Source organism: Chaetomium tenue, assembly GCF_020726465.1.
Source record: "Chaetomium tenue strain MPI-SDFR-AT-0079 chromosome Unknown F5144scaffold_1, whole genome shotgun sequence".
NCBI classification, from domain to species: domain Eukaryota; kingdom Fungi; phylum Ascomycota; class Sordariomycetes; order Sordariales; family Chaetomiaceae; genus Chaetomium; species Chaetomium tenue.
Window position 1 is genome coordinate 6,286,658 of NW_027117329.1, and position 15,490 is coordinate 6,302,147.

General features: G+C 55.7%; 4 protein-coding genes across 4 annotated transcripts; all 4 read right to left on the bottom strand.

Annotated features, from left to right (window-relative positions):
* Positions 1-5,413: 5,413 nt before the first annotated feature.
* F5144DRAFT_559137 (uncharacterized protein) lies at positions 5,414-6,721 on the bottom strand. The gene is made up of 3 exons (XM_066788125.1): positions 6,485-6,721; positions 5,667-6,428; positions 5,414-5,553 (listed from the first exon to the last, which is right to left on the bottom strand). The coding sequence occupies exons 2-3, from the start codon at positions 6,423-6,425 to the stop codon at positions 5,485-5,487; spliced, it is 828 nt and encodes a 275-aa protein (XP_066649620.1). The 5' UTR covers positions 6,426-6,428; positions 6,485-6,721; the 3' UTR covers positions 5,414-5,484.
* Positions 6,722-8,200: 1,479 nt separating this feature from the next.
* F5144DRAFT_477645 (XRCC4-like factor-domain-containing protein) lies at positions 8,201-9,778 on the bottom strand (the record flags this gene model as incomplete). Its single annotated transcript, XM_066785055.1, has 1 exon — positions 8,201-9,778. The coding sequence occupies one exon, from the start codon at positions 9,776-9,778 to the stop codon at positions 8,201-8,203; it is 1,578 nt and encodes a 525-aa protein (XP_066649621.1).
* Positions 9,779-11,264: 1,486 nt separating this feature from the next.
* On the bottom strand, positions 11,265-13,240 carry F5144DRAFT_479164 (uncharacterized protein; the record flags this gene model as incomplete). Its single annotated transcript, XM_066785141.1, has 5 exons — positions 11,265-11,620; positions 11,680-11,754; positions 11,813-11,868; positions 12,184-12,907; positions 12,982-13,240. The coding sequence occupies 5 exons, from the start codon at positions 13,238-13,240 to the stop codon at positions 11,265-11,267; spliced, it is 1,470 nt and encodes a 489-aa protein (XP_066649622.1).
* A 924-nt stretch (positions 13,241-14,164) lies between these two features.
* Positions 14,165-15,097, bottom strand: F5144DRAFT_589570 (uncharacterized protein; the record flags this gene model as incomplete). Its single annotated transcript, XM_066790055.1, has 2 exons — positions 14,165-14,867; positions 14,937-15,097. 2 exons carry the CDS (start codon positions 15,095-15,097, stop codon positions 14,165-14,167), a joined length of 864 nt encoding a protein of 287 aa, XP_066649623.1.
* Positions 15,098-15,490: the final 393 nt, after the last annotated feature.

Genomic DNA, 15,490 nt, shown 5'->3' on the forward strand with positions numbered 1-15,490 from the left:
ACTTTCCGAGTTCTTGTTCTGGGCACTGGGGGCTGTTGGTTATGGTTGATTCGATAGCTCCCTTCTCCACCCCGCGGAGATCAGGAGCATGAGCTAGTTATTTTGCAATTATTGGTTTTAGATAGTCATGCTATCCAACACCACCGCAAGGAGGGAGAGGCCTGGGCCGAAGACTCGGATGTGCCAGTGCCGGCGAAGTTGGCGGCCGTGACTTGCGGGCTAGGGCTGCTGGGGACTTCGATGGCGCTCAAGAACGGGAGGCCGCGCCAGGGGTTGCCGCCCCTCGTTGCACAACAGCACCCTGAAGATAGCCATGGCGCAATACGCCGTTGGGTGGCGCCTGGGTTTACACGTGTGCGCTGAGCGGAAGGAGGAGCAAGTGTTGTTGTGGTTGTTTCCTTTGTTCGTCACTACGGTATGCATTGTGCTGCAGCATGGAGCGTACGGACGACGAGCTGGTCGTGCCATACTGCCCAGAATAGAAATGGAGCTACCCTTCTTACACAGTACAATGAGCTTCGCCCCATCAGTGCAGCGGGTCCACGCCGGGCTCTAATTCCCCGGCTTTAGCAAGAAACAAGCTTCCAACGCCCCATGGCGGTCAGACTTCTGTGGGCAAGTCATGGTGACTATCTTAACCTCAGCCTGTCGGCTGGCGCCGGCAGCCAATAGCCCCCCTTTGCTCTCCAACCTTTCACTCACCACCAGTCGGGTCTTCTGTTCGCCGCCAAGGCCCGAAAGAAGGCGTCGGATCCTGGCCCATGCCATTCGCACGCCACGCCTGGTCCAGGAGAAATATGATTCGTCTGGCGGCTAGCAGCGACAGCACCTGTCTTTGGCCGCGGCAGAAGGGGCAGAGGCCCCGAGTGGCTGCCTTGATGGGGTCTACTGAGCAAAGGGGCAGCTGTTGCGCCCTCTCCGAAACCTGTCGGGGCTGTTTGAGAGGGGGGAAGGGTTCTGAATTCTTGTGATGCACCCTAATGCGATGGTGTTGAGCTATGCAGCCAACAGCGAAGAAATTGGCGGAGGGATCACCAGCATGCTTTGACAGAGGGCAGCAGTGCGGAGCCAGTCGACGAGTCAAAATGGGGCGGCACGTCAGGGGAATGTCCAAAGTTGCAAACAGTCACCAAAAGGTGGCACCTCGGGTCCGGCAGCTACTTTCCAGCCAACCCCCAGGCCGATTGTCTCACACCATCTCGAGGCTCAGGGCAGTGGATTAACCTGGTGCCGGCTTGCGGTGTAATTCTTCCATGCATGCATGGCGCGTGAGTGGATCGTAATAGTTTAATCGCTGCTTAGCTGATCTGGGGATGATCTCGATGGTGACACGGCGGATTGGAATGCGCATGATGCATCCAAAGTTGTTCCTGGGCAGGGCAGCGAATCAGAGCCTTTTCGCAGCAAATTTCTATCACACAGGGATCACCATGAACAGAGCGAATGACCAGGTTAGCGAGTTGGTTCTTGGTTCTACCCCGGAGCGATGAAGATCTCAAGATCTGCTGCTTCCGCTCGGGACACGGCATTTCAAGGTAGGAGTGCGGACTTTGAGCATTGGGCTGCCACACAAAAAAATGTCCATCTCCTGCCTCAAGCATGCTCATATCTTGTTGTGCAACCAGATGTTTCGATCAGATGGCGGTCACGAAACGGCAGATTGAAGTCGGGGTTAAGATCTTGGCTTGTCTTAGGCGGTTGAGATTCTGTTTCGGGGATAAGAATAAAGAAGAATAAGGATTCGAGCCTAAACAAAATAGTTCCTTAACCATGTCTCAAACCCGTCCTGTTCTGGATGACGGGAAGCCCCGTGGTATGTGGCTGATCTTTGTGCCGGTCTTCCCTTTTCCCCCTTTCTTTGCAGCCTGGAGCCACAGCAAATAAACTGCAGTTTCACAACAGCACCATCTGCAACCTGTCGGCGTAATGGCGGCGAACTTAGAGGTTGGAATGGATGGACTGCTTCGAGAAAAGGTTTGGAACAATGGATCACGGGGTAAAGAAAAGCTGAAACACGATCGGTGGCTGCTATTTTTCTGCGTTTCATTGTGGTGGGCACTATTCTGAGATTCTTGCAGCTCGTGGATTTTTTCTTTCGCCGTCCCTCGAGCCTTTGCAGTGTTCTGACCAATGAAGGTCTGTTGTATGCTTCAGAAACAGTCCAGAAAGGGTGAGAGGCCCAACGCAGAGTGTGGCTGTGTGGGTTTTCCCCGGACCTCCCTCCAACCATGCTGTGCCACCAAGGCGTGTTGGACGGCCGCGTCACAGCCCTAGCGTGAAGAACCGTTGGGCGGCGTCTTGGACGGTTGCGGGCCGGCAGCAGTGGCCGTTTCTTGTCTCATGACTTCCACGAATGTTCGCCGAGTGAGACTGGCTCGAGGAAGGTCTCATGCAGCCAACGTTAACTCCCGCTGCCAATGGCGCCATCACCAATCAAGCTGCCGCGATATGCCAGGGATGGGGGATGGATGGGACTGCCGCCATTATTTTTAACCCTGGAAGTGACGGCCTCGCCGAGGCGGAGCCGACGCCTCATAGTCAGGGGGTGGTGGTCCAGCACCCAACAGAGAGAGGCGGAATCCGATGCGGCCGATCGAGTCGGCCGCCAATGGGGCTGGTGTACGGACTCCGTTCGCCGTTCAAACGGATTCCGACTCCGATCCATGCTCTGTGGCAACTCTTTGGTGCTGGCAAGCTTCAAGTTGGGTCGATTGTTGACGCGTGGAATAGTGCACCCGAGCAGCGTGGCATCAATTCTACACTACAACAAGAAAAAAAGTCAGGTCGGTTGCATTCGATGTCACATTACGCATTGCCACCTGGTCTTGTGTCGCCAACGCGTTAACATCGCGCTCGCGATATAGGCGCCGTGCCGCTGTTGCAATATCCCGACGCGGCTAATGTTCCTAGATACGGATAGCCCACTCTCGTCGGGAGGAAGACCATCCGCGTGTCTCACTTGGAGTGTCTCACTCGGGCTCTGTGGAGATCAGCCTTTTGAGAATTGAAATTCGAAGAGGCTCGAGCGCCGATCGATAGTCTTCTTTCTGGGGCAGAAATTGTGACAACTCTCTTTCCACACAGCAATGGGCAGGGGTCGAGTTTCTCGGCATTGAGAAAGGCAGGATAGGGTACCCCGGAACCCTGAACAGTGTCGAAGACTCGCGAGACTCGAACCGGGGGACCAGCAGTGACCGGACAAGGGCACAGGGGAGGGAGAAAGGCACCTTGGCAGCCAACAACGAATAATCATTGGTTACCACTCTGTCGGGTCTGTCAGTGCATCTGGGGTGATCAAAGTCCCTGAGACACTGTGCCCCCGGTCGCCCCCGGCTGCCCCCCTGTGGCGTATTCGGGAATGAGAAGGATGACGATCGCGGGGAAGCCCATTCAGTCATGTGCGCGGGCACAGAGCAACCCCCATGCGGCCACCTCCGGGCAACGGCAGTTATGATGTCGGTGCCGATTCTGCCGCCGCCCGCTCAGATCAAAGCCCGAGAGAGGGTGGGTGTGTGGGTGTGTCTACTTGCTCCCAACACACACGGCAACGGTCGGCTTACCGGCATGCTACGTGTGGCCGCTTTCGACAACTCTTTCCACTCTTCGACCCCAGCTGAAAGACGACGAAACACGGCCCCCATCATCCCTTCCAACATTTGTTCAGCAGCAGACCCAGCAGTCTGGGGAGCTGTCCAGGGGGTCCTGTCAAACACTGATTAGCCTTCTGCCATGGAAAGTGAACGAATGCAGGGTCGATTTCGTTGCAGATGTTGTTACATTCGGGGTCCAAGTTCCCAATTTAGATGCCCGCATCGCCGATTGATGCCCGGCCGGGCCCCGAAACGCCATAGACTGCCAACGAACTAGCTCACTCGGCACCGGGCGCTGGGATGGCCTCTGGTTCCTGCACGACATCACGTACACTGTCGACGACGCCGGCTCTCCTGCGCATGGTGATCTGTGTGGTGTCACCACCAGATGCAGCCAAGAGAGCCAGCCCCTAGATGGAGCCAGCCTGCCCAACACGCGTTGTTGAGCAGGTGGGCGTTGGAATCCAAAACATCGTTGCCTGGAGGAGGGCAGACGGTGCTGGCACGAACTGGGCACCTATTTTAAGAGCCTCCATGGACGGATCCGGCAGCTGCCAGCTATTGCGGGAGGATCTCCCTGGCGTCTCATGTTCCTGCGTTGCCGAAGCCGCAGTAGCAGCCGTGGGACGATGGCTAACAGCGGCACTCCCCAAAGCGGCAGTCTTCAAGTTGGTGTTGATCACCTCGACGATGGTGGTAACCTTCAACCCCCCCCCCCCCCGCCTTGTTGCCTTCTTGAGTAACCACCTGGCTTGGGCTGACCAATACCTCGGTGGCATCCCAAAACGGAAAATGGCTAATAATGATTACGCAAGTGTCGACTTTTTGTGATAGCCCGTTTGGGAGCTAAAAAGAACCCATGGTGAAAGCGACCAACGTCTCGGCAACGCCTGGTATTGACGGGGACTCCCAGTAGGGGCGTGTACTACCGTGTAGTGATGCAGATCTCGGGTCGAGACCCAGGAGGTGTGTGAATAGTCGTATGCAACAGCCGAGCGATGTATTCCGTGCGCCCCGCGGCCTCCTTTCGCACCCATGGGCTGCAAGGCTGACAACAGATTCTTGACTGGGGTCTTGTTGCGAGTAACCGTTGGCGCTCCTCGCGGTTGTTCATCTGCAACCTGTGGCTGAAGCGCAGATTAGCTCCCTCCCCTCAGACCGTTGGATAAGCCCATTTTTTGCGGTAAGGTTCAAGCCACACAGCCCACCCTATCCCCAACCAAGAAAGCGTTGGCCCTGGCACGCCCCCTTGGCTTTTCGGGCCCTGAACTGCAGTGTTGTACGAAGCACTCGAAGCAATAGCGCTCTGAAAGCTCCCAGCCCTCGGTGGGGAAGGTCTCGGCGATTCAGCCCCAGCTCAAAATGGAAAATGGGAAATCTGCTCATAATAATGCCCGTCTGGCGTTCTGTCATGTCTCAGATTCCAACAGGTCAACGATCTCGCTTAATTACGGGCTGTCCGCATTGCTCTGGCCACAGTGATAACTGATGAAATCACGAAAATGCCCGGGGGGCCCACGACTCCCCGGTCGCAGATCACCCGGCATATGCCGCTCGATCGAGATTGGATCGGCCTCGGAAACCTGGTTCACGGGACCGGTCTCACCGCGCTGCTAGCCTGCTTCCATGCCTGCATGGAACGTTGCGGGGGACAATCCGGCTGCCTAGTGTCCTGGATGACTATCGATAAACGGCGGGCAGTGACGTGAATCCCGAACAGTGCCCGAACGACGAACGGCAGTGCGGCAGTACTCGACACAATGCGTTTGTCCGGCCCCCGTTCGGAGCCTTGAGGCAGGGTCCGGAGCCGAAATCATGAGCTCGCCTGTTCTCGGGCCGATACATGTAGGTAAACCACCAACGGCATCGCGAACAGTGAGTCGCGGCTCTTTTCTCAACGATGATGGACCACCCACACACTCCTGTGAAAGATACCATGAGAATGCGGCTGCAAAACAGGCAGGTAAGTTGAGAGGAGGGGAGGGGAGGACAGGGCTACCCCTAAGCGCTCCACGTCGCAACTCGCAACTCGCAGTCCGCGGGTCGCAAACCAGGGGCTGACATGTCAGATGGCAGCACCCAACCGAATCCTCCCACTCTTGCCTCTCTCCCCCCACGAAACCAAACAAAAAAAGACGACACCAAAAAAAAAAAAGAAACAAAACGAAAAACCATCAACTCCCCCCCCAAAAACCAACCCCTGTCCCTCCTGCACCCGCACTCCCACACCCGCCCCCCCATTGCCCGACCACCATCCGCACCATGCCGTGTCCCGACCGCTAACGGTAACCATAGGAGAGGGGGCCATAAGGGGCCGCAGGAGGTCGGGGGGACCAGAAGGGTCCCCCGGCCGGCCGGTGCAGTAGCACCATGCAGGCGTCCCGATCCGTGCCCTAACCACCCCCCCGCCCCTCCGGTGGTACGCCACGTGGGGCTGTTGTTATTGTTGCGGGTTGCTGACGGAGGCAGGCCGGCGAGGAGGGAAAGGTATAGACGACTTGTTTTAATTTGCTTCTCCGGGTCTCCGGGGTGAGGACATGAAAGGGGGGAGGGGATGGCTGTCGGATTGATTGAAAGGGGGTTGCTTTGCAGTGTGATGTGTCTGAATTGCGTTTTCTTTTGTTCGTCTGGTGCAGGATGGGATCGGATGATGCTCCGGGAGCATGCACGGTACACGGGAGCTGTCAGAAGCTGATGCTGTGGAAGTGATCCCGGAGCTGTGATCCCGGCGGGTGCGACGGCAGATGACGTTTCGGTTTCCTGGTAGCCGGTCTTTGACGGCCGTTTGTGGTGAGGAGGAGCACGAGGCTGAAGCGTCTTGTGGTGTTCTCTCATAGAGTATGGCTATTTGCTGTCCGGCTTTTGAGTTGATTCAAACTGATTCTCCCGTCTAGGGTTCGCTGTTGGGATCGAAGGCGTGTGTTCCTGTCCGGTTGATACAATAGAAACCACAACAGTTGAAGCCCCGGCAGCACCCTTCGCGCGAACCACAAATCTGTGCCACGAGCATCAAAGTAGCATTAAAGGGGCGTGAAGCTCTCGGCCGCATCGCATACTTGATGCAGGCAGGGTATGAATGTTCTGTTCCCCGGACCCGCGTAGAGTATTTTGACTCGGCCAGCATGTGGACACTAGCAGAATTCATGCAAGTGTGGTGCACAACAGGATGCATGTCCGCATCGGACATACATTGCGTCGCGGGCCGCGGATCGATGGGTCCGAGTTGAAGGGACCAGTTCAAGATGCATGCGGCTGACCAAAGATGGCTGCTCTCCGGTCTCAGATTCAACCGATCAGATATCCGGCGGTGAAGATCTCACCCGCTCGGAAGTTCGATGCAGAACGTATTTCGGGTGGAGGGGAAGCGTGGACTACTTGTCTTCCAACGAAGTAACGACGAGGGGGGTCGGATGTGGGCTTGCGTTGCCCCGTCTCGCCGAAGGCTGGCTGTGTCCCATGATTCATGCGCGAATGCATTCAGCCCTTTAACCCGAGGCACAGCTCGCGCTTCCGGCCGGTCGAATGCAGAATGTGATTTGTGATAAGGCACGGTTCTATCTCACTTTCGATGTTCAAGTCTCAGTCCAAGGAACAGCCGCGTTTGATCAGTCAGATGGACAGCACGAAAATGCCGCCCGATGATGAAGGAACTTTTGACGAGTATGCTACATGACACGGCTGCCGATGCCATCCAAGGCGTCATGTGTTACAGACAGGAGAGCCGCGTCAACCGATCCAGACTGCCGTGCCCTCTGAGCTGTCGAGTCAGCCAGCCCTCGGCCCCCCAGCTTGTCGTATGCTTCCGGTCATGATGGTGATCCCTGAGCAATCCCAACACGCATCGCCATCAATTGTGACAGGCCCTTCTTGGTCAAGCTGTTACCGTGGCGCACTTGGTCAGTAGTATTGACAACACCCAGGCTTCGTCACAGGTGCGTCATCACCTTTCCGTATCAGAGTAAAGCCGATGATCGGATGTCACACCAGATCCCGCGCCGGCCCCGGCCGTAACGCATCCAGACCCGGCCCTTGACGCTGTCCCCCCCTCTGCCGCGGCGGAGCTTACGTCTGGTTTCCGTTTTGAGATTATGGGACCCGAAGGAGATGGCGCCCCGTTTGCCTTGTGACCATCTTGCTTCTAAATCATCCGGCTGTGACCTGTGGTACCACAGTTTTGGTTGACTGCCAGGGCCCAGCCCTTCGACGGCCTCCTGTCAGCCCGGGTGTATTTGCAGGGCGCATGGGACTTGAGTGGCGGGCGTACAAACGCTGGCGCAGCCCCGGGAGCGGACACGTACATACATCTTAGTGGACGTGGGGGTCCCCGGTAGGTATCCGCGGACAGCGTTCACGTTTTGGTGGACCGAGATCGCTCTATTTTCGTTGCTAGGAAACTTGAAGTCAACACCTTTGCCCTAGTTGGTGGTACTGATGAAGCCTTCGATGGGTCGAGTAGATGAAGGAGATGTTACGGTCAGATGGGCGAGATAGACAGAAAGCAAGGCGTCGTCGATTTCCGACACAATAGTAGTGATGCCAATGCGCAGGCCACTTGGTATTTACAAAGAGATGGCAGATCTTTGACGACATTCTCATGTGACAACCCAACATTAGAACTTCCGCTTCTTCTTCGCCGGGCCTGCTGCGGCTCGCTTTTCCATCTCTTTCTGAAGTTCAGCCCGCTTGCGATCAGCTCGTTCTTGTGACGTCTCCCGCACTTGTTCCTTCTTGGGTTCTAGAGCAGGGGTTTTGCTTCGGCCCCTTGTCTCGTCGCTCGCACTGGTAGCCGATGCGCCCGGGGTCGCGGCCTTTTTCCCAATCATACCCAGCTTGTTCCTCCTCGGCAACTGGCTTGACGGCTCGTCCGGAGGGGCCGCTGGAGACGGCGAGCGTGTGGGCATGGATGGCTCCTCTTGCTTTGGTTTTCCTCCAATCCGGCCCAAGCCACCCCGTTTTGGGACTGGTTTGGGGGGTGGAGGAGGTGAGAGCTGGGCAGTGTCATCCTCGTCAATTTCCGAAGCCGTCTCGGAGTGAGTATCAGATGTTGCAGTCTGGAATTTGGCTGACCGCTCCGGTACGTTGGGAGGCGGAGGAGACGGGGATGGTTTTGTATGTCTACCGATGGTCCCAAGCTTGGATACCGCTGTCTTGGGCTTAGCCGGGGACGCGGCGGGAGCTGGTGCCTCTGTCGTGTCCCCGCCGTCCGATGTTTCGTCATCGTCTATCACCTTCGAAGGGCTGCCGCGTTTGCGGGTGGACTTAACGCCTGGTGGTGTAGCTTGGACCTGGAAGTCGTCATCTTCTTCCTTGGCCACCTGAGGTTCTCGGGGTGTGGAGATCGTTTGTGATATCTCTTTCTCTGAGCGCGCCGACAAAAGGACATTTCCGCCTTTGGATAGGTTCGTCCACCAGCCATCCAACGCTGTTGATGCCTCTAATTCTAAGTCTGACTTGTATTGCAGGCCGGGAGGGCCGAAAACCGAGCTCAAGAGAGATGAAACGTCGGAGGATTGCGCGATGGTGCGAAGGTCTGGGGCTTTGCTCCGGAACTCGGACTCTGCGAAGGGGGCGAGACCCTTGACCCGTCCCTCAGCCGTGGCTCGAGTGACCTTACGCTTCCCAGACAGTACGTTGAAGACGTATTCGAGCCCTGTACCCGTGCCTTCCAGTTTGTCGACGAGCCGAGAGATGACGCTATCCTTCTCTCGAAGGAGCGAGATGAGCTGGTTGATCTCTCGCGCGCGTGCTTCCTGTGCCTGTATCATGGGGAGCACAAGTTCGGAGGCGAGGGTTGACTGTGAGCATTTCTTCAAATGCATTGGCCACTTGAAGGGCTTCAACGGTTTTGGCAGTACACAAGTGACGTGGACCACGAGTGAGTCGTCATCATCGCCCCGCGAGAGAGTTAGCGACGTGTTTCGGTGCTCGGCATCGTCGGTGTCAAAGGCGGCCCGCAAAAGTTCGAGCATCTTTCGGATTTGGTCGGGGCCATCACTGGGGTCGATGCTCGTATCCTCCACCATCCCTCGCTTGATGATAGGTCTCCTTTCCAAGGTCTCGACCCACAAGTTGGCGAGGTCTGAGAAATGAACGCTGTAGGAGTCGGCCGTGAAGGCTGTTGAGACGAGAAGGGTGGGGATTCCAGGGGCGGTGGCCGGCAGCAACCGCCAAGATGGGTGGTTAGCCATTGCGAGGAGTTGGTGTCGTAGGACGCCAGAAGACAGACGTAGCACAGAGTACCCTGTCGGTCGAGGTACCAGGCACTGAGCCGCAATGCAGTGATATACCCCGAGATGAGCCTCACTGAAACGGGGGACAGGGAGTGGAAAACGCCACAACTTCCTAGACGGGTGAGAAACTAAACTGCAGTTAGGAAACAGAAACGACCAACGGCTCACGAACCTCGGATCGGGTCACAATGATGGTCGGCCACGCAGACGCGTTGTGGCTAATTTCCGCTAGGGGCCAGAACTGTTGTCACCCGGGGCGACTGCCGCAATGTGGTACGGTACAATAGTTGTACGCACAAGGAAAGCAACGTTAACCTCGCGGGGGATATTTAGAGTCGAAATGACGGCCGTCTTGTGTCACGGGCTGTTTGCTGTCTCGGAACCTGGAAACTGGAAACTGGATAGATACCCAGGCAGGAGCGCCACGAAAATGTGTCACGGCCACTTGCCTCAGCAGCGAAATCTTCAAAAAAAAAAGAAAAAAATTGACAATCTAGAATGTCCAAGGTCGCGTTAGCTTTGTGCAAACGATGTTCTCGCGAATGCGATTCAATATCTGCCGATGGAAGTCAAACATCAACGGGTTCGTTGTTGAAGTGGGAGAACTTGGCATCCAGGCAGGTGTGGATCGACCCCGCTGGGCTGGGCTGTGGTGTGGTGGCTCGGCTAAGCATACAAGGGTTAGGGTTCCATACCAATCACGCCAATGTCTGAGCAACTTGGAGGCAACCCAAAATACAAGACAACATGTTTTCTATGAGATGTATCTACATGAGGAATCCATTATCCTGAATACTAAATGAATCCGATCACAGCTGTATTCACACACTTGTTGAACGTGGCTTTAGGACTGGGGGGAATGCCGATGAAGAAAAAGTCAACGGGAGGAAGGAAGTACCTTGAGTCCTTGACCATCGATCTACCAAGTAATTCACTTCGTAGCTTCTAAATACATACAAGTTCCATTTTTCCCTTGACCGGTCACACTAGGTAGGTACCTAAGGCAGCCAGGGACATGCATCACCAGTTATACCACGACAAGCTCTTCTCCGAACATTGTGCTAGGAAAGCCTTCATTGCTTTCAGACGAATCTTATGGCGTTTGTTAAGAGTTGCTTGTTACCTAGGTACCTAACTAGAACAAACTGACATAAATAACGTTATCGTAAAAGGTTAGATCGTCAACATATAATTCGACGCCATTCGCGTTCCTGGTTGTCTTTCGGTGAGTCGCCAATCCTAAGTTGTTGGCCAGAATCGGCAGCGCGCTGCCCAAAACCGGTGTCAAGCTGAGCAACTATCAACAGCTTGGCATCGCAACAAGTTATTAATATCGTATGTACAAGAAGAACAGAAGAGCCAAACCCTCTCATAAATATTTACATTTCAAACCGTCTTAGCAAGTGACATGGATGTGATGGAAATCCCCGTCCAGGGGTCACCACTACCGTCGCCCCTCTGGCAGCTCCGCGAATTCGCGATCTGCTGCAAGCTCAGGTCGGTCCACCCAACTTCCTTCAAGCTCCGCGCCCCTGTTGTGCCATTTCTTCGGGTCCCTGCTTGGGCTTACAACCTCGGGAGCATGGGTTCCAGGAGGATAATAACTAGCCGCCTCAGAAGCCTTGTTTTTGCGCCGACGCATAAAGAACCAAGCGGCAGCCGCAAGAAGGGCTAGCCCGGCGACGCCTCCGACAACTCCTCCGGCAATCGCCCCGGCGGGGACGGTGTTCTGGGAGTCGCTTACGGCAGTCGAGTCACCGCTCTGCGAATCCGATGGCGATGGTGATGATGATGTTGTGTCTAGGAATTCTGACGGTTAACAGGGCCTCGTGAATGAGTGGGAAGGCTTCTGGACATACCTGTTGGGTTGTTGGTGGTGAACAGCCGCCGTACTTGATCTGATGACCATTCTACGCTGTCAAGAGACCTTCGGTCTGTTAGCATGGGATTCGGTCGAGGAAAACGAGCCGCGGTACCAACCCTTTAGTGTACCACGCCTCGATACTGGGAGCCCGTTGATAGGCCGCGGCATTGGCGTCGTAAGAGTCCTTCCATTTTAATTCAGTCATGTCAAACAACTGTAACCCCTGGGCAGCCCGGTCCGTCTGATCGAAGTTCCCGGGAGTACCGCCTATGCTGAGCACTTGCCGTTGGCCGACAGATACGCAGCTAAACATCCTACGCTTGCCAGATGGTGAGTCTGGGGCTTTAGTCCATACAAAACCTGGCAAGCTGAGAATGTATGCGTCGTTGTATACATAATCGGTAGCGTAGTCCGTCCCTCCGGTCAGGAAACTGGGAGACATTCGTTAATAACGACAAGAGTGGCACCAAGGTACACGCAGTAGCTGAGCTGTACTTACATTTCATAACCCCCATCGGCGTTTTGGAAGCCGGTGGCGCAGAATTTCGAGCGGGGACTGGGAGGGATGTTACCCGTAGCGATCTGCCAGTACGACTGCTTTGTCTCAGGGTCGAAGAAGGTCAAGTTGCGAAAATCGAATGGGGTTGCGTCGGCGAAGGTTGTTTCCTGTATGGGTACGGGGGCAACTCCCCCCAATACCATAATCAATCCATTAGGCCCAAGGTTCGGGACCCATTGGGCCGAAGCTCCCACCAGAGTGCCATCGATGGGGCTGAACCCCGTCGTTCCGTCCTCCCAGACCCGCGTCTCCATGTTGAAAGCCACCATCCCCGGTACCGCCTGGTTGTGGAAGATCCCCCGGCTGCTGTCTGTCAGCCCCGACGCCAATCCCCCGATTACAAAGCCCGTCTTGTTGGTGCTTGCAAACGCGCCCAGCTTGGTCACGGCGAGTTGTTGAAACAGGACTGGGTTTTTCGGAGCCTCGACAGTCCAGCTTCCGCCATTCGTAGCATCGGGTGTGAATTTCCACAGGGCGCTATCATCATCCGTCTCCGTCCTCTCGCCAGATACCCATTCGCCGCCCCAGAGATAGTAGTGGCCCCCTTCGAGGTCTGTCCAGACCGTCTGGGTGCGTTTCGCCGACCACGGCTTGTCGATCTGTCGCATGGATACATCGGAAGCCGTCCATGACTCGGAAAGGTCGATGCGTATTGTCGTGTTTACTATAACAATTGGGACATTGGAGATAAGAGTGAGCTAGACGCATGATGGGACAGGTTCTTGACGTAGGCCTTACCTCGATTGGCCACGCGTGTCTGGGCCTTCGGCTCAAGGCCATTGATCAGCTGGGAGACTTCTCCTCCATCGATGTAGACGTAATTGCCAAGGACGGTCGCTTTCGTCGGCGTCGGCAATGTTAGATCCTTGCACCTTGTGGCGCTGGCCAGATCGATTCTGGATCGCGGTGGGGGCGAGACGAACCTGTAGTCCCGGCTCTTCGGCGGAAATTCTCGGGCGAGGGCACGTTTGATATGATCTGCCCGCGGGCAGCACATACAAGCCCGAGGGCGAGGAGGAATGCGCGGCCACAGCGCATGCCGCTTGAGGGTTCCATGGAATGAATCGAATTTAATGAGAGCCAGAACGTGTGGATCAGGACCGAAGCGCGAAATCGAGCCCTCTCCCCCCTTTAACCATCATCCTTCAACTCGTTATCCCGGCCCACCGGCACAGGGCTCCCAGGGTTACAGCAGATCACTTCCGTGCCACTTCCCTGCAGAAGATCAACGCCGCACCGAAAACCTGTGTATTCTGGTAAAGCGACAGCGGGTTCGGTTCTATCTGCCCAGAAGTAAGGAGTGCACTGTGGGTGGGATATGTAGTACATTGCCGTTCTCTTCATCTTCATTCTTCCATTTTACATGGTACAATATGTCGTCTTGTCGTTGCACTCGAGGGTGCGGACCCTGGTCTCCCAATCCAGGTTGATTACTATATTACCTAACGAGAAAGCTAGGGTAAGAGTGCGTGTCATTGGGGCTCGGGTGGTCAGAAATGGCTGTGTGTTTGTCTGAGAAAGGCGGAGCAAAGAGATTAAAAAAAAAACCTTGCAGGGGATAAGCAGCATTCCAGGGAGTTGGATTGGTCACTAACTACATACGACATACGAGCCGCACCACGGGCCGGCCGGCCCGCTGAATGCGTAAGCAGGGACGAGATGAGATGGTAGGGAGACGCTCTAATTGCCTTGTGGTAAGTATTATCTATCACAGATCAAAAGCACGGTAGATCCCAAAACACAAGACTCCCATTATTTCTCCGCTGGCGACACAGATCAGCGAGAGACAAAGAACATGGGAACCGATTAGGTGTATGCAATCTCCCCTTTCCTCCCCCAAGTCCTGCCCCCGCCCATCGGCAAGGACCTACACTCACCCCGACGCCATATCGGGAGGGAGGTAGGTGCCTACCAACATGAGTTAACTCATCTCCGCCGCGCCCCTCTTCTCCGGCTTCCACTGCACGCTGCGATTCCGCTTCACGAACGGCACCCCCCTAACCGCCTTCCTCAACCCAAACACCCCGAGCACCGCCTTGGCATTCCCCCTGACCGCAATCTCAAACGGCGACCTCCCCTCGGCGTTGCGCGGCGAGTCCATAGCCAGGCCCAGCTCCTCGTACAATGCCGTGAAGGCCCCCGCGCAGTTGTGCCGCGTCGCCAGGTGCATGGGCGTGTCGCCGGGGACGGGCCGCGGGAAGAAGCAGGGCGGGTCCTGGGGCCGGGGCTCGCGCGTGACAGGCTCCGTGGGGTCGAGCTTGTACTTGGCGACCAGGTGGATGATGAAGTCGGGTGCGTCGGCCATGGCGGCGCAGTGCACCGGGCCGAGGCCGTTGGCGGTGGTGGTCATGAGGATGGAGATTCCGGCGGCGGAGACGATGCGGTCGAGGAAGTCGGGTGGGCAGCGCTGGAGGATGGCGTACAGGGCGGTGTTTTCGCCCCGCTCGGTTTCTCGCGTGAGGAGAGCGATTCTTTTGCTTTTGATGCGGGCCCGCGGGTCGGACAGGACCGCTGGGCTCAGGAGGAAGGCAAGAATTTTGCGGTCCTGGCTTATGGCGGCGTAGTGAAACACGTTGCGGCCTTCGCGATCTCGGGCATGGTACAGCATCATTTCGTTGCATATCCTGTTCAAAAGGGGACATGTTAGAAATCATCTCATACAAAACTGGGAAATATAAGGGAAGGTTACTTACTGTGGACCGGCTGCGAGCTTATGGATCTGAGCCTTGAGAGGAGCGATGTTGCCCCCCAGTACCAAACGGAATAGTTGATAAAGATCCACCACAGTATAGGGAGTTCTCCGACGCAAGGCTGCCAGTCCTTCTTGCGTCAGTTCATACAGGAGATGTTCCATGGCGACGGCAGGGGGCGTGAGACCAAGATTCGAACTCGGGACAATGCAGGGGGAAGAGCGTCGATCGGGCAAGGTGCGAGTGAAATTGATAGCCCTGGGGGTTGACTTATACGTAAGAAGTTTATGTTTGTCGTACAATCCGATTGGTTGCGTAGTTTGGTTTAGGAACAATAACTGTGTGGTGTGAGAAATAAAGCGGTTGTTCGGTCGTCCAAACGGCAGCGCCGCAATAATATGTTCGATCTTACTTTGTCACAAATTGGAATGCTTCTCCCTTTAACACATTCACGCTTACTGCCCACTTGTAGTGGAGATACTGGAAGCAGCTTGAATTACATTGTTGAGTACCGGCTATTAATTAGACGGAGTGGAGGTCTTTGGGCAGAGTCAGCC